Source organism: Pan paniscus, chromosome 11 (assembly GCF_029289425.2).
Source record: "Pan paniscus chromosome 11, NHGRI_mPanPan1-v2.0_pri, whole genome shotgun sequence".
In the NCBI taxonomy this organism is placed as follows: domain Eukaryota; kingdom Metazoa; phylum Chordata; class Mammalia; order Primates; family Hominidae; genus Pan; species Pan paniscus.
Window position 1 is genome coordinate 84,168,662 of NC_073260.2, and position 26,960 is coordinate 84,195,621.

Sequence of the window (26,960 nt, forward strand, 5' to 3'; positions counted from 1 at the left end):
CATGGAAAGTCGTTGTAATCACAAGAAGCCTGGGTCTTCACTGTAGTTCACTGTATCATACAACTCCAGGAGGAGGGGGAGAATGTACCTGGACCACAGCGTGAATGGTGCCCTTCAGGATCGTGCAGTGGAGCAGGACTGTGTCAAATCCTGCGGCAAGGGTTTCACTGTTACTCTAACGCTATCGCCTGAATGTTTCCTTTTCCTTAGGTCCCAGCCATAGGGCTGTTCTCCAAGGGAAACATCACCTCTTCAGAACTTTTAGTCTACTGGGGAAGTTTATAGGCTTGATTTAGGCTTATAGGTTTTATCCCTTTTTGGATACAATGAACAGACTCTAAGGCAAGTGATTTATTTACGTTCAGCTAGTTGGCAAGTGGCTGATCTAGAACAGGAAACCACGTCTGTAGACTTCAAAGCTCATTCAGTTCTGCTTCCAGGCTTCTCCAACAGGAGTCTGACTGGGTAGCCTTTGGACCCAAGATGGTGTGTCTGGACCATAGACTCATGAAACCACAAAATAAACTTACTTTTCATAATGCATTAGGAAGTCTAATGCAATCATTGTATCCGATGTTAAAGATGAAATATAAGACTTTAAATAAATTCCAGACTTGCTATAAACACCTGGGCTAGTGCTTCAGGCACGGTCCCAGTTAATCCCCAGTCCCTCAACTGTTTACTTCTTTCTGCAGTATTGGGATGCTTTGGTGGAAAGGTTTGAGAAGCACAGGGCTACGCTACAGTGACTTCCCTAACACTGAGCTTCCACTTTTCACCACTGTGCAGAGAAAAGCAGTTGGTCAGAAACTGAGTTCCAGTTTCAACATCGCAAAGCAGCTGCTGCTTGTAGCATGTGCACTTTTTATGGGTATATTTTATCTGTAAGTATATCTAAAGAGGAATAAGGAAAATGAGCTTTAAAAGTAGGTCATGTCTTCAGCTCAGAGCATGGCACACAAAGTACATGCTCAGTAAGGGAAAGCTAATTTGTTATATTATTTCTTAACTCTTACAATCATCATAGTAATCATTATGTCCTTCAAAACCAAGATCACAATTGCTATGTGTTACATATATCAGAGATAGCAGAAAAGAACCATAATGATGCCAGGTTGGCATTTAGAACCATAATGATGCCAGGTTAGCATTTAGAATTCTCTAGAGAAAGTGGTTTTCTGTTGATGTTACACTCACATGAAGGCAGACATCAGTAACCATAGCAGAATGAACTTCCCCAGCTGAGAGGAAAGAAGAACTTACTCATTTTTAACTGATTTTGGTGTATTAAGTCCTCATCTCAGGCTAATGGTGGAATGTAGATTCCAGAAGTCTTCAATATTAATGAAGAAGCTGGGATTGATGGTGGGACAGCTACTCTCTCTACTTGCTGGACAGGATGCACGCAGGACAGCAGTCATCACCACAATCACAGATGATATGGAGAGTGCTATTTGGAATGCAGAGAAGCCTTTGCTTTTCTGGCTCTGTTTACAAATTGCTGCATTTGTCCTTTTCTAAAAGCTACCTGGAATATCAGCCTGTCTGAGTAACTTACACAGGAAGAGTCTTACATTGGAGTTTTGGTCCTAAACCAGCATAATGCCATCATCATAACACAGACAATGACACACATATTGATCCTATTTTCCTGGTTGCTTTTTCTCAGCACCTTGGTAGTCTCCGTGATTTTCACCATCAAGGGGTGCAATGCCTTTGTCTCAAATGCTAAACGTTAGATGGTCTCTTGGGTTCAACACATAATGCTCAGGAGGCCATGAAAAGCTCGGTAACATTGAACATTTTAAAAAGGCAGCTTAAAGAAATGTATAGCTTTGGAATGCACAACTTCCCATTGCTGAGTGATGTGTAAACACAATAACCTCACACCAGGCAGCGTGGTGTATTAGTACTTTCTGAGGGTTTCATTCTTCCATTGATCCACTTGGGAAATTCCCTATAAAGATTAAGAGTTACTGGGGAGCGGGGCTGTCAGCAGGAGGGGAAGAACATGATGTTACTATCTAATTTTACTTTATTCTTACAACGAAGAATCATTGTTTCTAGATCCAAATGTAATTCTAAAACTTCTGTGTGATTAAAGCTTAATGCTATACTGAGAGAAGATTTACTTGCTCCCCATTAGAGCCAAATGTAAAATAAGATGAAATTATAATCGCTTCTAAAACTAGGGGTCTTTGGCTGTTTAAATTGTGTACAGTACACAAGCAGGGTGCCTTCCCTATGTCATGGGGAAAATGAAACCCATGTGGGAGGTAACCTGAAGCAACGTGGAGTCCAGGAAGCCATTCTGCCCCTGTATACACCTTATTAGGGAGTGTCAGGGTCTCCTCATTCTCCCTTAGCCAACTCCCAGGGAACCTGCAAAGGGGTGTGTAGGAGAGTGAGGGAAGAGATTGCTCTAAGGTTTGCATTGGAAATGGACCAGGGCTGCTGTAGAACAACAGCAGGTTTGCTAAGCTCTAGAATGAGATAATAATAGGGAAGCCACCAAGAGTTACCCAGGAAGGGAAGGGAGCAGTAGGGTTGGGTCTTCACTTGGGAATATGAAGATCTGATAAAGGGCCACAGATTTGGATTCTGGACCAGAATTGCCCACCTCCTAGTATTCAGAGCTGTTCTTGCTCCCCTGAACTGTGCCAGAATCAGAAGGGAGGGATGAGCAAGGAGAGTGTTATAAACTGAATATTTGTGCCCCTCAAAATATATACATCAAAGCCCTAGCCCTTAGTATGACTCTATTTGGAGATGGAGACTCTGAGGAAATATTAAGGTTGAATGAGGTCATAAGAGTGGGTCCCGGATCCGATAAGATTAGTGTTCTCATGGGAAGAGGCATCTGAGAGCTCTCTCTCGCTCTCGCTCGCTGTGACTTCCCTCCATGTGAGGGCAAAGCAAGAAAGCAACCACCTACTAGTCAGGAAGAGAACCCTCTCCAGAAAACAAATTGGCTGGAACCTTGACCTTCAACTTCTAGCCTCTAAAACTGTAAGAAAATAAATTTCTGTTGGTCTGTGGAACTTTCCTGTGGCAGCCCAAGCTGACTAAGATAGAGAGCCCTTTCCATCCCTGCAGCTGAGTCCATATCAGACTGAAGCTAAAATGCAGAGTGCTAAGCCTTTGGAGAGATGGTCCTGACCTATACTCTCTACCTCCTAGCTGTGTGCGCTTGGGTCGGTCCCTTGAGATCCCTCATCTTTTTAAGTTGGGATAAAAGAACATGCCTGACCTACCCCACAGGACTAGTGGAGAATCAAATATGTAGAGCATTATTTTATTTTATTTTTGAGATGGAGTCTCACTCTGTCACCCAGGCTGGAGTGCAGGGGCGCGATCTCGGCTCACTGCAACCTCCGCCTCCCAGGTTCAAGCGATTCTCCTGCCTCAGCCTCCCGAGTAGCTGGGACTACAGGTGTGTGCCACTGCGCCCAGCTAATTTTTGTATTTTTAGTAGAGACGGGGTTTCACCATGTTGGCCAGGATGGTCTCGATCTCTTGACCTTATGACCCTCCTGCCTTTGCCTCCCATAGTGCTGGAATTACAGACGTGAGCCACTGTGCCCAGCTTGTTTATTTATTTTTAAGGAAGGCTCATTGAAGTATAATATGCCCATAGTATAATTCACCCTTTTCAGTACACAGTTCTGTGAGTCTTGGCAAACACGGTCACTTAACTTCCACCACAACCACGACATAGAACATTTCCATCACCTTTAGGCTTCCTGTGTGCCTGACTAAAGCAAGTCCTCCCCTCCTCTCAGTTCTATAGTTTTCTTTTTAAAATATCATGTAAAAGGAATCACCTAAGGGTTTTGAGTCTGGCTTCTTCCAAAGAAAGACATTTTTCTAATATCTACTCTTTGCAACAATATTTTGAAGTTGGCACAATTATTAGAGTGAAGAGCTGTGGAAATGTTATGTAAAAGCAAAAAGTGTAGGCAAACCTGAGGTATAATTATTATAATCATTTCTATCATTATTATTATTATTATTTCACAGTAGAAAAAATACAATCAAATTTGAATGGAAATTTTGTGTTGAATTTGCCTTATCTAGAATCCAGGTGTCAGGAGATAGTCATAATAGCTCTGTGACCTGTCCCTTCAAAACAGATGATAATTTGCCTTATTTGGGGAGAGTAGTTATTGAATGATGTAAAAAGTATTTGACAAAATATTGTTAGCATTAAGGTCCAGCACATCTTCTCTTTGACTAATCCAAAAATACTTGGCCTTGAAGTTACTAAGTCATTACCTTATGTTTGTGACCAGATTGAAAGATGTTCTAGGCTGCAAATAACAGCAGTTCCAGGAGTGGCAATAATCAATTTCCAGGGCTCAAAAGAGGGAGATGAAGCTGGTTCCAGCACTCCTCCTTACCTGCCCTGAGCTGTGTTCATTCCGGAGTGAGAGATGAGGCAGAAAAGCCTGTTTCTACCCACAAAGTATCCCCTGATTGAATAGCTACGTGCCTAGAAGCCCCTTATCACTCTTTGTAGTAGGAGAATTCTCATTTTCCTGGACGTGGTCATTGTCTGGCCACAATGGCTCCAGGTTCTTCTCCAAGGGGAAGATTTTTGTGGACATTGTTTCTTTTTTTCGGAGATGGAGTCTCACTCTGTCACCCAGGCTGGAGTGCAGTGGCGTGATGTTGGCTCACTGCAACCTCTGCCTCCCGGGTTCAAACGGTTCTCCTGCCTCAGCCTCCTGAGTAGCTGGGATTACAGGTGCGTGACACCACCCATGGCTAATTTTTGTATTTTTAGTAGAGACGGGGTTTCACCATGTTGGTCAGGCTGGTCTAACTCCTGACCTCGTCATCTGCCCACCCTGGCCTCCCAAAGTGCTGGGATTACAGACCCTGTTTTTAACCTCCTTTTACAGATGCAACATGTAATAAATAAATAAATAAGGTCTAGCTATTCCTTAAAGTTTAAAGGTTCATGAATTTTTAAGGAACACATCAGGAAAAACTGCTGAGACAAAGCAATGGAGTGTAGGGTGTGAGGAGGAGGTCTAGGAGCCCCTTCAATATTTAATGCAACCAAAAGCCTCTGACAGCTAATCATCTCTTAATGGGGCTTGCCCTTTGGCCTACAAGTTTCTAAGGGACTAGAATGTTTGGCTTCCAAATAAGTTATCACTCACTCACTGAGTAAATACTACAAGCTGAAAGTGGCCTCCCAGGCATCATTGGTCTTTGCTAGGTGAGTTTAGAAGGTCCCAGATTGGCATTACTCACCTCTAAATCACTAGCAGCTTCAAAGCCAGAGAGGCATTTGCTTTGGGTCTGTGGAAAGGCTCCTGTCTACCAATGTGCCTCTCAGAAGCACAGAAGGGAGATGACAGAGGGAGAGTGAGTTTTGGTGGAGTATGATCCTTTGGGGAAGTAAGAGACAAATGAGAAAAGACTAAATGCAACATTTGGGTCTGGACAAGTGAGATTTGAGAGGAGATTCATAGGGAAGTAGGAATGGACAGGGAGGGGCAGTATGGAGACGAATGGATACAGTAGAAGAGAAGGGAAGAAGATGGGGACACAAGGAGGATGATAAATGCATTTTCTAAGAAGCCCAGCATAGTGGGGAGAGCTAACCTGTCACCTCCTCTCTCGTCTCCAAGTATACCTGGAAAACGAGTGGTGCATTCCTCGTTAACGTGTGCCAAGGATAGCAAACAACAACAACTCATGGGAAAGAACCTAGCCTGTCAGCATGAAGAGTGGTGGAATAGAGAGCTGTCTTCAATACCATTTGGTCGCCAATTCATATTTACACTTCTCAGCAAATTCCTTCATTTCCCTAAATTCCAGTCTTCCAATTTCAAAAAATAAATTGTTCATTAAGCCACAAACAACTGAAATTTTTCACAATTTACAACCTAATGACCAGAGTGTGTACTTTGAATTTATTGAGTAAGAAATAAACTTTGTAGTCAAACCAATTAGATGTGTCCATTCTGATTTAAATATAAAATCATTGATTTCTAATGCAAGATATTTACACCAAGGGCCTTTTAGTATTTTCTTCAGGATTTATTGTCTTGAAATACCTTTCAAACAGGTAGATTTAAAGAATGTTCAGGCCTGGGTATTTTAACTAGAACGCAGTTGTTATTTTTCTCTACATATCACTATCAAAATTACGAGGTGTCATAGAAATAAATATTAAGGGCTAAAAGAACAGTTCTTTTCTTGATATATTTTAAAAACCGGATCCATTTTTTTTCAGCTTGATTTATTTTAGGCACTATGGAATTTCTTTTTGGCCTTGTGCCTCAGACATTGTTCTGATTAGCTTTGCTGGTTTAACCAAGTTGCAGTGATTAGCCCTGATGGTCATCTGGTTTTTAAAATTATGTTTTCATAGTTTAACTTCCCTCTTTAGTCTCTCTTAATTTTCTCCAGCCTCAGAAGAGATGTGATACTAGTAACTATCTTTAGAAAAATACTCCCTTATGTTATACATAATGAAGTCTTCCTAGACTTAATTCCCAGACATAATAGTTCCAAGTCTGCAACATGGACACTCCCCCTGTCTACTGTACAGGTGGCAAACCGAGACATGGGTTTTCTTATACAACTTAGAGAGCCTTTATACTCCTTGTGAACCACAGTAGATTTGGCTGCATTTTGAGAAGTTATGAATTTCTTATTTGTAGCATCAAATAGATGAGACTGTTTCCATCTGTCTCATCTAAGGCTTGGTTCTATCGAGAGTTTACAGAAATGACTGGAGAATGGACAGGAAGGTAGTGAAGACTGATCTGTTTCAAGGAACACATTGAGAATTCCTCCCCCAAAGAGCAGCATTCATGGGGAACCCATTAAAGACATGGTATGCTTACCAACCCCTGCCTCATCCCCCACCAGAAAGAACTGATTCGTGTCCATCCCTCTTGAGGCATGTGATACGTTAGGCAAAGAAAGGAGTTCCTTCTGTGTTCCCAGAGCTACACGAAGAGCACTAGAACCATCCCTGAGCTGCAGCAGGAAGGGAGAGTTTTTTCTTGAAGTGGTGGGACTTGAGCTTGCCTTCATAAAGGAGACCTTTGGGAAGTAGGGAGAAAGGGAAGAAGATCAAACTTTCTAAGAAGCATGAGTAACTTGGCCCTGGGTAGGAAGCCACCTAAGCTTGCTGGCTGAACACAGAGTGTGTGTGGAGACTGGAGAAAGCAGAAAAGCAGAGTGGTCCATCCTAATGAATACAGGATGTCCAATGGGGAAAGGTTTGGTATGTGGCTTTAGGTAAACTACTTAAACTGACTGACTTTTAGGGGCATTACTTGCACTATCCAGGCAAGTCCACGTCTGCTCTAGAGCATAACTGTTGGGTTCAAGTGAGATAATTGAATAGAAATTCTTTGTAAATGTTGAAGACTGAGTATTGATGGATGATTATGGTGGCACTGAGGTGGTGGGTGATTCCGGAACCACGGCGTTTTTGTGCTGGAAGTAACCAAGGGCTGCCCTAACTCTTCACATTTTACCAATAAAGACAGAAGCCAGACCTGAGGGTACCTGCTCAAGCTGGTTAATAGCAGCACAAGAACTAGAACTCCAGTCTCTTGGGTTGAGGAAAATAAAAATTGCAAGTCCAAGTCAACTCTCCAGATAACTGGGTTTCTCATCTTGCACCAGGTCAACCTGGTGAGTTTAGTGAAGACCATGAGACCCCATTCAACTTAATTACTGGAGAGCCCCTGAGGCCCCACAGCATATCAGGCTGAGAGCAGGAATTCTGACTCCCAGTGTCATTCCTGGGATCACATTCCATCTCACAAATATTTAAGCAAGGGCATGAGGGCAAGTTGCCAAGTAGTACAATACAAAACAAATGTCTCATTGTGTTTGTTGCTGCACAGTGTGTTGTTTGTGTGGTCCAAAAACCATCAAGTGACTATAACTAGAATGTGACAGTAATTTGTAACAACAGTGACTTTTTTGGGGGGAGGGTCTACTTTTGTGACATGCTTCAAAATTCTGAGAAAGGGTTGCAAAAGAAATGTTCAGAAATGTACTAAATGGGCTTAGAAAACTTGTGAACCCTGTCTGAACTTTTATTAGATTGTCCCACCACTCACCCATTTGACATCTGAACAAGGAAAGCATTATTTATAACAGCATGCGTGAAATCCCAGAAGGGATTCTTGAAAGAATTAGAGTGAAAAATCTGCCCCAAAGAGACAGCAAGCAGAAAATAAATGATCAGATGAGAAAACATGTAAATCAAAACGTGAATCTTTTGTTCTCTCTCTCTTCTTTAAAGGAAACAGAAGCTTTTTCTTGGCTATTAGCAATTCAGGATAGAGAACCAGTATCAGGTTTTCTATCTTGCATTGCTAATGACCAAAAAAAGTGGGTGCTGCTATCAAAGGAGCCACTTGGTTAAGGCCAAATGAAGAGTTCAGGAGAGTGACATATGATGATTCTTCTTAATGTCTCCAGAATGTCTGCTTCTGGAGTAAGTAAGAGAGTGAAGTTTCCAGAGAAGAAAGCCACACCTCAAAAGCATTAATACTTTAAGACTTAGAAAACACTTTCACCAATGCCTGCTTGAGTAAATACCTCCCAACAACATTAGGAGGTATACATTATTACTTACATATAATTATTAAACCTTGGCCACAGAGACATTTGGCAACTAGTCCAGGTTACCCAAGTAGGAAACAGGTAAGTGAGCGATTGGAAACCAGCTATTGTCATCCACTGCATTGCAGCTGTGAATACCCAGGTAGATATGGAAATCCTGAGATCTTGCTAGATTAACACACCTCAAAGTGTATTTTTAGCTGTCTTACCCGAGACATATATAAATGGTTATCTCTCCCACAAACATACATTCAAATAGTTTAATTTACCAAAGTTAAGTTTGTTCTTTCCTGCCAAACTCCTCATATACTTTAATAAGCCTCAGTCCCTGATGGATCTCCTTGAATTGAAGAGGGTTGCAATTTACAGTACATTTGACATATTTGATCTAGGAACTTCTGGGGTTGTTAAAATAACACAACTCAGACAGCATAACAAGAAGACCAGGTCCCAGTCTATTTTAAGATTCCTACTTCTCTAAGCCCACTTTGACCACTGGGGTTCTATTTTATCTAATGAGAAAGAACAGCAACACCAAAATGCACAATGGAGCTGGTTGCACCATAGCACTATGCTGACATGAACAATGATGAAATGAGCTCTTCTTTATAGGGTAGGAAGAAGGTTAAAATGAGAGAGGTAAGGTTAAAAATAAGATGTATAGCAGAAGGGATTATTTTTCCCTTTGATTTCATCTTACCCATTTTTTTTTTGCATGTTAGGTAAGCAAAACAATGCCATGTTTGTATCTTAAGAGGTCCCCAGAAAATGCTTGCTGTGTGGATGAAAATGGTCTGTTAAAATGTGTAGACCTCTGTCCTATCTGCACCACCCAGGCAAGGTCACATAATTGCCAGGAGCAATTTCATCATCTGTAGGCTAGAGGTGCCACCAAGAGTCCTGAGTTCTTTATGGTTTGCTCACACAATTAAATGACACCAGACGTGTATAGATGTTTTCTAAACCATATGGTACATTCCAATTATGGCTTCAGAGAATGGCAAGGAGACTAGAGATGCTTTATTCTAGGGGTTAACAATCTTTGAAAATGTGTGTGCCAAAGTGCCCAGCCTTTTCTGGCACATAAACAGAAGGGTCATTTGCCCACCTCTGCAAGGTGGCAGCAGCATCCCTGCATGGCCCAAAGCAGTCCTCTCCTTGGCATTGCCATGTGGGCTGCCCAGACCTGGTGGGATCATTCTACCCTCATACCGCAAGTCCTCCAAAGCATCTGGAAACAACAGGTCCTCTGTGTATGTCAGCAGATTCCCTCTCCCAAAGTCCTGGGCACCTGGGGGTCACAGAGTTATAAACAGGGCAGATATTTGCCAAACCAGAAATGTGCTGAAATAGCTGCACCCATATTTACTACCCACATCCTTTCTGGTTGGTCAGTGTCTGTGCCACACTGATTGCAGTTTGAGTATCGACCCTGAGGGTGACTGTTGCCACCACCTTCAGACATCAAGTAAGACCATAAGAGAAGTCTCTGTCCATTGAACACTGATGACCTGTCACTGCTGAAGGAAGAGTGAGGAAATCTAAGGCCAATGGAAGCCAACTTAGCCTTTATGAGCTTTTTGTTTATTAAAAACTGAATAGTAGAGATGGGTCACCTGAGCCAGAAGTTTTTGTCCCTATTTGTCAAATTTGGATGCATCATACAGAGAAGAATGAAATAAAATATCCTCCCCCTTTTGTACTCTTGTGCTTTCTTTGGTGCTAAGAACATCACTGGGAATCACCAAGCATGTTAGACATCTCTGACATTTCAGCCTCTTGGGTTCTGGGGTAGGGGAACATTTTCCAGACACTATTAGTTTATTTTCTTCCTTTAATAAATACTAACTGGATATTGAGATTAGAATTGGGCAGAAACTCTATGCACCATTACTCTATAAACTCAGGACCCAGAGTTGTTAGAGAGGTCCAATTTTCTGCTGTAGGATAAGCCCACCTGCTCTCAGCTGTCAGGCATACTGTGTAGCATGGTGGTGCTGGGGGGTTACCAGGATGAAAAGCAGAACCTACCAGCCACAGGACTACTGTGCAGAAATCTGTTCATGGGTTTGAAATCAGGCATCCCTGACAAACCTGGAAATGAGCTTCCTAACTTTCCTCCATGAAGTAGGAAGTCACATACAATTTTACTTTGTCAAAGAAAGTTTTCTTTGCCTGTACTAATGTGATTGCGATCTGATGCCCCAGTCTCAGTGTTTTCATTAAAATGGGCATTTAAAAAAATGTATTTATCTATTGTGGTAAATAATCTAAGGAGCAGTGCCCTGTAACAGAGGAAAGTCCTGAGCTTAGAATCCAAAGACCTGAGTTTTTGTGTCTGTAAGCAATCTGAATCTTATTGCCTTATTTGTAGAATGAGAATAATGATGCCTGACCTGCCCATCGCTGAGTGATGGTGGAGGGGTTTGAATCAGCATCATGCACACATAAGACCTGAAAGCAGAAGGAGACTCTGGCCTTGCCAAGGAAGTAGAGTCACTGGTTGGTCATTTTGGATGCAGAGTACCTCTTTGTTCTCCTGGTCAAAGTGATCTTGTTAATTAGAAGATTGAGTCATCCTCTTAGCAGAAAGTGTGTGTATGTGTGTGTAGTTTTATTTATCCAAGGTGATCATCTACCTAATCATCATCCCTGCTCCTACCTGGTTTTGAGAGAAAGAATTGCAGATAATATTTTTAAAATGATTTTGATCACTCTTTGCCTTCTGTCTCTGTTGCTTGAGACTGTGAAGAAGTCATATATCCTTTATGTGTTTATAAACAATTAAAACTATAAAGTGCAAATAAGGAAAGAAAACAGTGTCCCCCAGCAGCTCCCTTCCACACCTGGTTTCGGGGTGACTGATGCCTCCCTGTTGATCCCTTTCTCCCCAGGTCGGTGGCCACACAATGCTGCCCATTCGCTGGATGCCTCCAGAGAGCATCATGTACAGGAAATTCACGACGGAAAGCGACGTCTGGAGCCTGGGGGTCGTGTTGTGGGAGATTTTCACCTATGGCAAACAGCCCTGGTACCAGCTGTCAAACAATGAGGTGTGCAATGGGTCTGGCCAAGACCCTCCAGAGGGCTGAGATCCCAGAGGCATCCATTGGCTGGGGCCTTGTTTTGGGTTGGAAGACCATGTCAGGACACGATCTTATGGGCTTTGTTGGTGGCAGCACTTCCCAAGTAGCCTGCTATGTTTCTAAATTTCATGGTCAAAGTATAATCACTCTGAGAAAGCAAAGCACAGTGCTCGCTGCTATGTCCTTGCTCCTCTGGTGATGGGACTGAGGAATCACTTTATGCAGCTCATCTGATAAATTAATAGCAGACGTAGCATTCCAGAATCCATACAGTCCAGCAAATTCTTTAGTATTGTTCCAATGAAGTTTCAAGATTCTTTCCTTTTTGAATATTTCACCAGAACATTAACTTCTAGTGAAAAACTCAAGCATTTTGTTTTTTCTATTCTTACGCTTGCAAATATATGTTTATATTTGAGGCACAGCATCTTGATCAGGCACCGTACATCTTTTTCAGATCCATGTCTATCTTTTTAATCCAGTTCCTTTATCCAATAGCCTGAGAGATTTCCTGTCAGTCAGTGCCTTAACACCCAGGTGACTCAGGTTCCATCTCAGACCAATAAAAACCACAACATGTGGGAGCTCCAGTGTGAGGTTTGGGACCATTCCATAAAAATTATTTTTCCACCAGTTTTGTGAAATCAGAGTGGCTTGGACAAATGGATATAAGCCAGTCAAAATAAACACAATATAAACTAACCTATAATAATTGCTCTCTTCCTTCTGAGAAAACAAAACCAAGAGTGGGCTTCTTTTGTAAAAGCCCTCTCTTCTGCTGTTTTTTTGCACTGACATTTCTTCGATGTGCATTGCTTTTCCTCCTGTCTCATACTATCTTTGATCTCCATCCAGGTGATAGAATGTATCACTCAGGGCCGAGTCCTGCAGCGACCCCGCACGTGCCCCCAGGAGGTGTATGAGCTGATGCTGGGGTGCTGGCAGCGAGAGCCCCACATGAGGAAGAACATCAAGGGCATCCATACCCTCCTTCAGAACTTGGCCAAGGCATCTCCTGTCTACCTGGACATTCTAGGCTAGGGCCCTTTTCCCCAGACCGATCCTTCCCAACGTACTCCTCAGACGGGCTGAGAGGATGAACATCTTTTAACTGCCGCTGGAGGCCACCAAGCTGCTCTCCTTCACTCTGACAGTATTAACATCAAAGACTCCGAGAAGCTCTCGAGGGAAGCAGTGTGTACTTCTTCATCCATAGACACAGTATTGACTTCTTTTTGGCATTATCTCTTTCTCTCTTTCCATCTCCCTTGGTTGTTCCTTTTTCTTTTTTTAAATTTTCTTTTTCTTTTTTTTTTTCGTCTTCCCTGCTTCACGATTCTTACCCTTTCTTTTGAATCAATCTGGCTTCTGCATTACTATTAACTCTGCATAGACAAAGGCCTTAACAAACGTAATTTGTTATATCAGCAGACACTCCAGTTTGCCCACCACAACTAACAATGCCTTGTTGTATTCCTGCCTTTGATGTGGATGAAAAAAAGGGAAAACAAATATTTCACTTAAACTTTGTCACTTCTGCTGTACAGATATCGAGAGTTTCTATGGATTCACTTCTATTTATTTATTATTATTACTGTTCTTATTGTTTTTGGATGGCTTAAGCCTGTGTATAAAAAAGAAAACTTGTGTTCAATCGGTGAAGCCTTTATCTATGGGAGATTAAAACCAGAGAGAAAGAAGATTTATTATGAACTGCAATATGGGACGAACAAAGACAACCACTGGGATCAGCTGGTGTCAGTCCCTACTTAGGAAATACTCAGCAACTGTTAGCTGGGAAGAATGTATTCGGCACCTTCCCCTGAGGACCTTTCTGAGGAGTAAAAAGACTACTGGCCTCTGTGCCATGGATGATTCTTTTCCCATCACCAGAAATGATAGCGTGCAGTAGAGAGCAAAGATGGCTTCCGTGAGACACAAGATGGCGCATAGTGTGCTCGGACACAGTTTTGTCTTCGTAGGTTGTGATGATAGCACTGGTTTGTTTCTCAAGCGCTATCCACAGAACCTTGGTCAACTTCAGTTGAAAAGAGGTGGATTCATGTCCAGAGCTCATTTCGGGGTCAGGTGGGAAAGCCAAGAACTTGGAAAAGATAAGACAAGCTATAAATTCGGAGGCAAGTTTCTTTTACAATGAACTCTTCAGATCTCACTTCCCTCCGACCCCTAACTTCCATGCCCACCCGTCCTTTTAACTGTGCAAGCAAAATTGTGCATGGTCTTCGTCGATTAATACCTTGTGTGCAGACACTACTGCTCCAGACGTCGTTCCCCTGATAGGTAGAGCAGATCCATAAAAAGGTATGACTTATACAATTAGGGGAAGCTAATGGAGTTTATTAGCTGAGTATCAATGTCTCTGCGTTGTACGGTGGTGATGGGTTTTAATGAATATGGACCCTGAAGCCTGGAAATCCTCATCCGCGTCGAACCCACAGGACTGTGGGAAGGGCAGAATCAATCCCTAAGGGAAAGGAAACCTCACCCTGAGGGCATCACATGCACTCACGTTCAGTGTACACAGGTCAAGTCCCTTGCTCTGGGCTCTAGTTGGGAGAGTGGTTTCATTCCAAGTGTACTCCATTGTCAGTATGCTGTTTTTGTTTCCTTCACTCCATTCAAAAAGTCAAAATACAAAATTTGGCACAGCATGCCAACGGGAGGCTGTGCCCAGACCAAGCACCGGAAGTGTGCTTCTAGGCATAGTCATTGGTTTTGCAAAAAGAGGGCTCAAATTTAAATAGAAATTTACAGCTACTTGAATGGTCAGATATACCAAGAAAGAAAAATATTTCTGTTCCTCAAGAAAACTTGCTACCCTCTGTGAGGGGAATTTTGCTAAACTTGACATCTTTATAACATGAGCCAGATTGAAAGGGAGTGATTTTCATTCATCTTAGGTCATGTTATTTCATATTTGTTTCTGAAGGTGCGATAGCTCTGTTTTAGGTTTTGCTTGCGCCTGTTAATTACTGGAACACCTTATTTTTCATTAAAGGCTTTGAAAGCCAATTCTCAAAAATTCAAAAGTGCAAATTAACAGAACAAAAGGAAATCCAGTAGCAACTGCAGTCAAGCGAGGGAGTTGACAAGATAAACCTTACGTCCATTCAAGTTATATGCTGGCCTATGAGAGATGAGAGTTGGGTCGTTTGTTCTCTTTGTTGATGATTTTTAAAAAACCCTCCAGAATACACATAATAACATGATGAAAGCCATATCTCCATGATATATATGTGCATATATATATACATACATGTGCATGTATGTATCATATTAAGGACCCATGGTACTCTTAAAACACTGTAGAACTCTGTGACACAGTAAGGAAGGGGCAGATTTGTACAAAAACTTTTCTAGATTCCATCAGCGAAAACCAACACAGGTTTGTCATGCTGCATGTCTGGCCAGCTAATCTCGGGGGAAAAGCTACAAGTTATTTATTTTATTTTAAGAGAATAAAGTAGGTAATAATTTAAGGGATCAAATTCAAGGAGGAATGTGCAATTTTAGAGCAAAGATTTGTTTAAGGCAAATGAGACTTTGGGAGCATCCCATTCCAGTTTTGTCTTTTTTTTCTCTGAAAGAAAAAAGCAAAAAATAAAATAAAATTCCACTTATACCTTCTGACAAGTCCCTAAAGGTCTTGAAATAAAAGGTTCTATGCAAGTGCAAAGTTTTATAGTTATTTTTATTGCTGATTATTACTATTACTATCTCTGTTGTCTTAAGAGTATGTGCTGATTTCAGAGACATCTCAAATTGAAAGAATATCAGATTGCTTTTAAAGTAGCTGAACAAGCCAGAGAATATCTGAAATTATTCATTGCTGTTCCTCCACCACCCCCTTTCTCATGGTCTGATTTTTAGAAGAGTAGCATCCTCGTTCTAAAATGTAATGATCACCAAATATGGCCTTCCATCAAATTTGTGAAAACTACAACAGTATAACAGTGACAAACCTAATTCTCTAGCCCAAACCTGGTCTGACAATCATTTCCATTTAGAAGTCATTGAATAGTTTTCCAAGTACTTTCCATGTGTGTTAGCAAATTATTCCTATTTTGTGTAGGTGAGGACGTTGAGACTCAGAGACACTCAGAGGCACGCTAGAGGTCTCCAGCCTAGCTTCCAGCACCACTGGGACTGAATCCAAGTACTCTCACTCTGAACTTCGTGGTTCTGTCCACTAGAGACTGTAATATGCAAACAAGCAGTTCAGGAAAGAAAGCATGCTAACACACTCATGAAGCAGTATATGAAGTTAGAAGAACAAAAGGAAATACAGGAGATGACAAGCAGCTGAGATATTGTGATATATAATCATGCTCTTAGCTTCAGCTAAATTCAGCTAAATCCTTGTACACTGAACCAATGTCATAATCAGGCTTATTTAGAAAACACTTTGAACTATGCTATAAAAGATTATATCAGAATTCATATTATACATGTGTTCACATCAGCGCTACCTGTGATGTTTTCATGTATTTATATATGTGTTATAAATACTTGATTTATACATATACAAATGCACATACATAGTGTGTTTGTGTGTTTATGTATAAATTTATAGGCACACAATAATAGAGGTAATTATAAGTAGGATGCGGTATGAATAATTTGCTTAAAATATGCTAAATAACCAAAACTGTTTAACGTCATGTTGCTGTTAGTGCTTCCATACTCCACGTGGGTAGGACTACATCACACTTTTCAACTCTGTGCAGTACTGCATGGGTGGAAGACATATTTAAGATAATGTGCTTCCCAAAACAACTGAATAAAAGCCATCCCACTACATTGAGTGCTTTCTCTGGCTCCTTGCAAAGGAAGATACTTTTTGTAATGGTCCAGGAAAGGAACATTGCTTTCTTTTTGTCTTTCAGCACATTTTTATTATGCTCACCTTGTCTCTGTCTCACTGTGACCCCTTTACACTTGAGTTCAGAGTTCAAGCATTCCAAATATAAATTGGAATGTTGGCAGCCCAGTGGCTTGAAGGCCAATGATGAGCAGTCCAAGACCCCACAGCGAGATGAGCAACTCTTAGGAATTCCCACATCCTAGAGTGAATGCACCAACTAACAGTATAGAATGCTGTCCTTTTCAAAGCGTCCTAACAGCAGGATTACCTGGTCAAGTATGGACTTTCTTTGAATCTTTCTTTTCACAAATTGGACTGCCTGTAATACCAATAACATTGTTGTATCTAACTAAATAAATGACTGCATATACACACATACCCTCAATTCTCTTGCTTCCCCATTTTCTTTTTCATCCCCTGTCTCAGGACTTTTATTTTCAATGTTGACCTTTGGTTTGGCCATATATCACTGTTACAGGAAATCTCATGAGAGGAATGGCTAGTGACCCAACTCTCCAAATGTCTAAGTTAGTAGTTACAGCTGATTTTTTATGATGCATAATTGGAATGTGGAGCCTCTGAGGTTGTGATAGCTTGTACATGAATTTCAAATGTCATTCTAAAGAATGAGGGGTGGGAGGGATTTATAGTTAGAAACGACAGTGCAGGAAGGGGTATTTTCTTGTTGTCGGGGCTGGAATGAATCACTGCTGCTCAAGTCAAAGGTTCTTGAATATCCTTAGTTTTTGCATTTCCCCTCCTTTTCCTTTGACCTTTATTTATTTAATTATGTATTTATTTATTTATATACTTTTGCTCCATTCATCACAAACACAAAGCAAAGCAAAAAAATTATATATATATATATATATATATCTGTATATGTGTTGTAAGCAAAACACTGTGAATTTCACAACAACCACCACCAAGCAACTATTTTGCCATCTTAACATACGTCTCAGGAGACGAAATGAGAAAAGATGGGGATGTCATTTTTTAGTCTATGCGTTTGAGGCCAGGTCCATGTTTATTTATTTCTTTAGTCTATGCATTAATGAAAATGATCCTGAGTGGAGGTTAGCTGAACGTTCAATGTACTGGAGCAAGCATCATAAAAGCTGCTAGTAGCCATGTGTTTGAACAGGAAAAATATTACAGAAAATGAAATGTAAAGGCCTATATCTTGCAGCTTGTATATCTTACTATTGCTTAAAAAATGTATAAAGCAGCTGGAAATGTTTTAAATACAAGGTCTTTGAATTAAATGTGGATTTTAAATATGTAATCCCTTGACAAATGACCAAATTATGGTGAACTATTTCTCCCTGCGTTCTTTGATCATTACCTATGACTTACAAATCTGCCTGGAGATGTGGACATTCTGCATTTGCTTCTGTATCTGGAGAGATGTTTGTATATATCCAGGCCATATACACACACATTTCCGTATCTCTCTACAGATATATTTCCCCTTCAATCGTGACCTGGTATTTGGAACTCTCCTTTTCATTTGGCTTATCTTCCTTTTAATGTGATGTCTCTGTGCTAATACTTACCAGTTCTTGTTTTGCAATCTGTTTTGAGGTCCATTGCTTTACTAAGACCCACTGCATCTTGGCTGATTTCAAAGTGACACCTGAATACAGTGTTTAAAAAAAAAAAAGTTTTGTTTGTAAATCATGTGACCAGCTTCTCTCAACCTGACATGGAAAGTCTCTTGTACTACAGTGTATTTAATAAAAATGATGTCTTACAATAAATAACATACTCCAAAAGAGAGACTAAAAATGACATGATGATTAATTTTTAAAAATGTATAGAATTTCCACAAGCAGGGTGTTCTCTTTATTCTATATGTATATATGTCTGTGTTTGGTTTTGGTTTTGTTTAAAGACAGGTTCTTGTAATGTTGCCCAGGCTGGAGTGCACTGGCTATTCACAAGCATGATCATAGCTCACTGCAGCCTCAAACCCCTGGGCTCAAGCCATCCTCCTGCCTTAGCCTTCTGACTACCTGGGACTATAGGTGCACACCACTGCACCCAGCTATATGTATGTATTTTTAGATAGGATCACTGTAGATGCCTGTAGTGCTCATTAGTTGAAGGTAGCGAGAGTAAGTGGTTAGTCATAGAAATAAGTTTCCTGTCTGATCTATCCATAATTCTGATATTTTCAACTTATACCTTAGATAACTAGAACATCACTGTCAATTGCTTTACTTTCTGCAACAATATAAATGCCCTATCTGTACTGTCCAATATGGTAGCCTCTACCCACATGTGGCTAGTGGACACTTGAAACATGGCCAGTGTGACTAAAGAACTGAATTTGAATTTTTATTTAATTTCAATTAGCTTGTATTTAAATAGCCACATATGGCTAGTGGCTACCATGTTGGACGGCACAGAGCAAGAAGACAGAATCACCAGGGTTTTGAAAAGATTAAACCTTAGAAACATCCCAAGAGATGTGTGTATTGTGGCATCCTAGGGTTGAGGCTGCTTTGAGGATCTGAATGTCTCAGGAGTAGAAGTAACTGAATTAAAAATGCCTCACTCTCTTGGCCTTTCTATGCACCAGTGTTTCTGAAATCATAACGGTGGGGGAGGACAAAATTAGGGTGGCTTTTCAGGGGTCCTACAGGCTGTCTCTTTCTTACCATCAGAATGGTCTGCCCACATTCTTGTTCTCAGTATTTCACAGTCGGATTTCCCAGGGTCTGGCCTCTTCTCAACCCTCTGAGAGGCACACCAGCATCTGGGCAACATTCCTGCCATAGGCTTGGCAATAGACGCTCCAAAACTCAGAATCCTCAGAAACATTGCCTCCTGAATACCTCCTCTCAGTGGTGCAGGTATGTTTTTCTTGAGTTAAAAAAAATACAATCAGGTGAAAACTCAGCAGAGACTTGGAAAATGCAATGCCATAAAAGGGGCAAAACGACTTGTGTACATCCCCCTCAAAGAAACTGTGGATTGAAGGAGGAAAGTTTAATGACTAATGCCTTGGCAAGCCACAATCCAGTTTGGACTATTAAAGATCCTGACTTTTACCAGACTACATTTGTATATTCCTGTTATTGGTACAATTATAATGGTATGAATTTAAATTCCAAACCTGAAGCCGTGTCCCAGAGCCCTCTCTTGCTTCCCTGTGTATCCCATCTGGCCTTCCCTCTTCAAATACTCCTTCCATGCATGCATAAGGGTGCCTATTTTCTTGGATGAGAAAAATGCTCCTGAAGTATTACTATTAATAGCATCATTAGAACAGACATACTTACTTTTAGAATAAACCAACAAAATGAATCCTTCTTCTGTGCCAGGGTGTTATACATGTGTATTAGTATCTTGTGGCTGCTGTAATAAATTACCACAGACTAGGTGGCTTAAGACAACAGAAGTTTAATTTCTTACAGTTCTGGAGGCCAGAAATCTGAAAGTAAGAGGTTGGCAGAGCTGCACTCCCTTGGAAGGCTCTGTGGGAGAATCGTTTCCTTACTTGCCCCAGCCATTGGTGGCTCCAGACGTTCCTTGCTGGTGGTTACATCACTCCAGTCTCTGCCTTGTTGATCAAATTACCTTCTCCTCTTCATGTGTCTTCTTCCCTGGGTGTCTGCTTTTTTCTTTTCTTTTCTTTTCTTTCCTTTCCTTTCTTTTCTCTTTTCTTTCTTTCTTTTCTTTTCCTTTCTTTTTTTTTTTTTTTTTTTTTTGATGGAGTCTCGCTGTATTGCCAGGCTGGAGTGCAGTGGCGTGATCTCGGCTCACTGCAACCTCTGCCTCCCAGGTTCAGGCAATTATCCTGCCTCAGCCTCCTGAGTAGCTGGGACTACAGGTGCACACCACCACGCCCAGCTAATTTTTGTATTTTTAGTAGAGACGGGGTTTCACCATGTTGGCCAGGATGGTCTCGATCTCCTGACCTCATGACCCACCTGCCCAAGCCTCCCAAAGTGCTGGGATTACAGGTGTGATGGGTATCTGTTTTATAGGGATACATGGGATTGCCTTTAGGGCTCACCCAGAAAATCCAGATAAGTGCCTTCTCTCAAGATCTTTAACTTCATCACAACTTTTGCCATATAAGTTAATATTCACAGGTTCTGGAGATTAGGAGGTGGGTATATCTTTTTTTGGAGGGGACATTACTCATCTCACTACAGAATCTTAACTCATCCAACCCTTACACCTATCCCAGGAGGCAGGTACTATTATTATTCCCAGTTTACAGATGAGAAAACTGAGTCACTAAGAGTTAAGAAAGCTGTCAAAAACTGTCAAAAGAAATTAACCAGTAAAGATAATGCTTAGTATTTGCCAAGGAGTTTCATACATTAACTCATTTAATCCTTAGTCAACTCTATGAAATTGAAGAACGCAGGGGGCTCAGCTCCAGGCAATAGGCAGAAAGGCAGGTACCTGATTGGCATAAGGAAGCCTTGAAGTTAGGGTCTGGGCTGGCCATATGACTTAGGTTCAGGGTCTGGGCTCCAGGCCACCGAGAGACTGGTATAAAGCAGTTCCGTGGCCCAGTCCTGTAGGAATGAGGTTATCAGCAGGAGCTAAAGCCAAGATTCAAAGTTCAAGGAGACTAGACAGTCTCTAGCAAATTGAACCTGGGATGTGAGGAAGGACTTTCGTCATTAGGGACAGGATGAGAATTTAGCCACTAAGCTTAAGCAAAAAGTCACGCCAGAGCCACCAGCTAGGTATTTTTGGTGCCTTCCTATGGCCCAGTGCTTAGGTTGGTGCAAAAGCAATTCCAGTCTTTGACACAACTTTGGCAAAAACCACAATTGCTTTTTGCACAACTTAATACTAATCCCACCCACTTTCACTCATTAGTCTAGGGGAGGATGAGTCTCCAGGTGAAGGGAGCTGCCTAGCAATGGGGCTCTGGAGCTAGAAAAAGGGTGATGTTAGAACTCAGATTTAGGAACGCCTCTCTTGCAATAAGATCTCTGCAAATTTGGCCATTTGCCAAACGTCAGAGTCTTTGGTAGCCTCCCATGGTTAGAGCTGGATAAGGCCTAAAGGTCCCATGCCCCATCTGCCATCTACAGGTAGTGTTTTACAATAAAAGTAAGGCTCAGACCAAATTCTTCCAAATAAGCAATGATTTATTATCAAGACCACATGTTGGCTATGTAGACCAGAAACTTCCCCTTTCTGTCTTTGGGTGAAGTCACAGCCAAAGGCAGATTCAAAAATGTGCTAATGCCAGGACCAGCCCAGCCTCTATTGAATCAGTTGACAGGGGAGGGATACACAGAGGACCCAGAGAGCTCTGGTCACTGAAAGCGCCACTCCTGGCATTAGAGAGCTGAGCTTGCTACATTCTTCTGCCTCCTTCATGTACGAATGACAGCATCTGTACAATATTCCTAATTCTCAATCTTCAAAATCAGTCATTTCTGCCAAAAAATAAGAAAAACTCTAATATATTTTATGCTAATTAAGACACTTTCTGATATTGATATAAAAATTTTAAATGCCAGTTAACTACTCAAGTCACTTTTCATGTGGGCTCTGTTTATGTTGATCACCTCTGAGATATGAGGTGTATTTAACGTGTACATGCACATCGCACTATATACAACTGATTTTAAAGTCAGTTGCCACACAGACAATAAAACAATTTCCATAAAGACCCTTTTCTCCTATAGTATATATGGATTTGTAGCTACCAAACCCAAATGTGCAAAATGTCACTTGCTTCATTTCCTTTAATCAGGCTATGTCTGATTCTAGCCCATATCCTGCAGGAGCAAAATCAGCCTTAAGCATCACTTGGCGTGCCTCCCTTTCATAAGGTACCCCATGAATCCCAAGGCCCATTGATACCTAGGAAATATGAGAAGGGTCTCTAATGTCCTCTCCATCATGATCTAGTGGCTCTGGTGCCACAACTGAGAGCTCTGTGTCTAGGACAGAATGTTCCCAGACACATCACAGCCATTTCCCCAAAGTCTACCTCTTCCCTGTGCAATTTGAGGACTCCACACCGACCAATATCTCTAGGCTTGGGAAAATCTCTGTTACAAATCCTACCTCTACTCTCCAACCCTTTCCTTTTCCCTAGCTGAATCATCTCCTAAATACACGATTAGATCATTGTTCAGCCTTTTTTTTTTTTTTTTTTTTTTGAGATAGAGTCTTGCTGTGTCACCCAGGCTGAAGTGTAGTGGCACGATCTCAGCTCACTGCAATCTCCGCCTCCCAGGTTCAAGTGATTCTCCTGCCTCAGCCTCCAGAGTATCTGGGACTACAGGTGCAGGCCACCATTCTCTGGCTGATTTTTCTATTTTTAGTAGAGACAGCATTTCACCATGCTGGCCAGGCTGGTCTTGAACTCCTGACCTCATGATCTGCCCACCTCGGTCTCTCAAAGTGCTAGGATTACAGGCATGAGACACTGTGTCTGACCCATTGTTAACTTTTTATATTATTATGACAATGAAAGTGCTATTTGGAGCTGAGGCATACAGTAAACCATGACTATTTTCCTTTTCCGTATTTTGTTTTCTTAGGAGTTAGTAATTGACTTTTGTTTGTTTGCTGTCTTAGTTTTCTAATTATCGTTATTCAAACCCAGGCTCTTAGCTATTTGTCTAAATTTCCTCTCAAAACATTCCAGTGCATCATGTATTTTACCCATTCAATCCACCTGGACAATGTCTCCTGTAGCCTTCTCATCTGATGCAATCTAGACATGTGACCTCCCAACCTGTTGCAGAGCCATCATCTGGGATCTTTCTCTTCCAGAACTTGGACTTTTCCCCTGTTTGTTCTGCATGTATCTCCTTCCTTCCTGCCTCCACTATTCTATGTCTTCCTTTTCTTGGTTTACCTCTTGATTTGGTGGAACTCATCCTCCAATAGCTTTCTAAGAAAAGGCAAACAAGAAATTTTTGGAGACTCATTGTGTCTGAAAATGCTTTTATTGTACCCTGAAATTTAACTAACAGTTTGCCTGAATATAGAATATTAGTTTGAATTTTTTCTTAAAATTTTTGAAGGCATATATTGATTGTCTTCTAACTTTAAGTGAGGCTGTTGAGAGGTCCAAAGTCTCCTGATTATTGATTTCAAAAATGTAATCCTTTTTTTAAATCTGGAAATTTAAAAAATCTTTTCATATTTAGTATTCTGAAATTTTACGAAGATGTGTCTTAGGTTTACGTTAATTCACTGTGCTGGATACTTCAATGAGCTGTTTCCATCTAGAAACTCATTTTTTTCAGTTCTGGGAAATTTTCTTGAATTATATTGTTGATTAATTCTTCTCTGTGTTTTCTCTCAGGAAATTCTATCATTTAAATACTAAACCACCCTCTTGGACTGGACTTCAAATTCTTACTTATGTCTTCAATTTTCTAGGAGAACTTTTTAAAACTTATTTTGAGTTCTGTCATTCTCATTTTTTTCTTTAAAAATGACTTTTCATTTCACTTAGAATAAAACTTGAATTCCCTGTCATGGTCTACAAGGTCACAAAAGATAGTGCTGTTGAAAATGTCTGAAACTTCTCCTCACACCATATTTGCCTTCTCTCACCTATATTCCAATACCTTTCATGACTCAAGAATTTTGCATATTCTATTTCCTCTTCTGGAAAATCTTTTGCTCCAACTTTTTAATGGACCTTTTTCATATTGCAGATTTTGCAATATCATTTTTTAAGAAGCCTTCCATAACCTCATAAACAAAATATTCTTTCCTGTTATTCTCTTCCTAGTACTCAGTTTTCTTTCTTTAAAGTCTTTATTAATTCTTTCAGTAAGGGTGTGTAAGTAGAAAACTCTTAGTTTTTCTCTGCATGGAAAGGTGCTAGTATAGCTGAAAATGGAATCCTGGCTCAGCAGTCACTTTCCTCCAGCCTTTGGAAATATTACTTTCATTGTTTGGCATTGTTTGTTATGAAAAGGTTTCTGTCAATATTCTCATTCCTCTTTAGATCATCTGCCATTTCTTTCTAGTAGCATTTTAGATTTTCTCTTTGTCTTTCATATTATTTAGTTTCATTAAAATGTGTGTAGATATACATTTTTTGTACTTCTTATGTGGGACTTAGTTTCAATCTCAGGACTTGTGTCATTTTTCAGTGCTGTTTCATCCCACCATTCTCTTTTGGATATATTGCTCAAGGGCATACTATGTTTTTTCTTCTAGAACTTGAGGTAGACATGTGTTGGAGCTCCTCATTCTCTCCTTCATTTCTCCTCTCTTGTTATTTGCCTTTGCAGCATTTAGGGATTTTTCTTCAGAGAAGCCTTTCAGACCTCTTGTTTTCTCATAAGTTTTGTCTATTCTGATGCTTAATTTACTGAGTTTACCTCTTCTTTCATTTACTGTATTTTTCATTCTTAGAATTTCTATTTGGATCTTTTTCAAAATTGCCCAGTCCTTTTTCAAAATCTTAGTCATTTCATAATGTCTCATGGAGTCATTTCCTAGCTACATCTCTTTGCACATTTTAAATACGTTGAGTTGAAAGTCTCCATCAGGTTGTTCTAGTCTCACTAGGTAGGGGTTGTAGTAGGCTTAATGATAGCCCCCAAAAAAGGCATTCCACATCCTAATCCCTGGGACCTGGGGATATTATACAGCAAAAGAGAAAATATCACCATACGTGGGGAAAGATGTGACTAAAGGGAGGATCTTAAGAAGAGGATTTTATCCTGAATTATTCAGGTGGATCCTAAATGTAATCACATGTATCCCTATAAGAAAAATGCAGCAGGCATTTTGAGAAACATTGAGGAGAGTGTGATGTAAAGACCAAGGCAGGGATTAGAGTGATGTTACTATATACCAATAAATACCTGGAGCCACTGGAAGCTGGAAGAGGCAAGGAATGGACTCTCCCCTAGAGCCTTCAGAGGGAGTGTGCTCCTGTTAACACCTCGATTTCAGAGTTCTGTTATTTTAAGCCACCCAGTTTGTGGCCATTTGTTATAGCAGTCACAGAAAACTAGTACGGCCATTAATTATCTAATTTTTAAATCTGACTAGTCTAACCTTCAGGTTTTGTCATTTCTGTTCTGTTGGTGTGCCTTCAGCGAGAGTTGTGTTTTCCCAGAAATCTTGTCTATACCTAAACATTATGGAGTTGTCCCAGGTGACAGCTTAACATTTTTTCCCTCCCTGGGAGCTGCAGGTTTGAATTGTTCCTGGTCTGTTTTGGTGTTGTATCAGCACAGAACCACACAACACAGAGTAGTGTGAATTTGGCCTACATCCATGCATAGTGTAGTATGGGTTTCTGATCTGTTGAGGGTGACTGTATTTCCACCCTGTAGTGAATTCTTACCATTTTATGTTGTCTTGATATCCATTTTGAATACAAGTTTTAACTTTCCTAGACCAGAAACAGGGCTCAGTCAACCTTGACACAATTTCCAGTTCTACACCGCACCCAAATGGCTCAAGCTGGTGGACAGAAATAAGAATTTAGGAGCACCTCTCTTACCTAGAAGACTGGGCTCCCTGCTTTCTTACAGCTTCCTTTAAATGGACCATCAGGCATTTGCCCATGAATTTAAAGTACTCCATTCCCTATTCCCTTATATGTGCTGCTAATCGCTAGATGTGCTGTCTCTCTGCCTGACTCATCATTCTCATCATTCCTGGGTTGATTGCAAGACCCGGGGATGGAGGACTGCTCCCCTGAATTATTATTCCTTCCTTGTCCACGATCTGTAAATAAAACTCTCCAAACTTGTTTTCTGTTGTGCTGGGTATTGAAAGTGCACCTTCCATCTGAAGAACTAGGGGCTGCCCTAGGCTGGCCTTTCCCCAGGATGCCAGGTAGAACACAAGGTCAGTCTCCCAGTGCTAGAGCCATGGTCAGGCAGGTATAAAGTGAACGTGGGTCAGATAAGAGCCACAAGGGCATCTGTGAGTAGAAACAAGTTTTCTTTGTGAACCCCTGGTGACAGTTTGGGCAACTAGGTACGAGGTTGTTCACCAGGTTAAAGAAATATCCCTTAAAGGCACTGTAAATGCCATATCCAGCTCCCCTTCATTTTTCATTTAGGCAAAGTTGCTAACTTCTCTGGTACGGGGACCCCAATTTAGCCAAGAGCTCTCGAAACACAATCATAGATCAAGGAGGCCATCATGCTTCTTACTAACTTCCTGAGCAGGTGAACAAAGTTCTCATAGTCTCTCTTCATTGATGTGGCACCTTGACTTTATACAAAAATCCTAGTCCTGACACCTAATCCATGAGCTACTTATGACTCCCGCCACAAAACTGTCTGTCTACTCTTAATACCCCTTTGGGTCACAAGGATTTATCTCTAAGACTTTAATTTGGGTTTTAGTTTCATTTGGCGTGTGGAGGTTTTTCTTCTTTTAAATTTTTTTTGTTA

General features: G+C 40.9%; 1 protein-coding gene across 11 annotated transcripts in view; it reads left to right on the forward strand.

Annotated features, from left to right (window-relative positions):
- The window catches only part of NTRK2 (neurotrophic receptor tyrosine kinase 2), a 544,938-nt gene that overhangs the window by 339,521 nt on the left and 178,457 nt on the right, over positions 1 to 26,960 (forward strand). For 6 of the 11 annotated variants that reach the window (XM_034967485.3, XM_034967488.3, XM_034967486.4 and 3 more), the window contains 2 exons: positions 11,505 to 11,663; positions 12,552 to 18,369. The exons of 4 other annotated variants lie outside the window; for them this stretch is intronic. In XM_034967485.3, the coding sequence (XP_034823376.1) occupies positions 11,505 to 11,663; positions 12,552 to 12,737 (345 nt within the window). In that variant the 3' untranslated portion in view covers positions 12,738 to 18,369. Of the gene's footprint in view, positions 1 to 5,642; positions 5,709 to 11,504; positions 11,664 to 12,551; positions 18,370 to 26,960 lie in introns of those variants that run through there. One more of the 11 variants, XM_063594000.1, reaches the window with a different exon arrangement.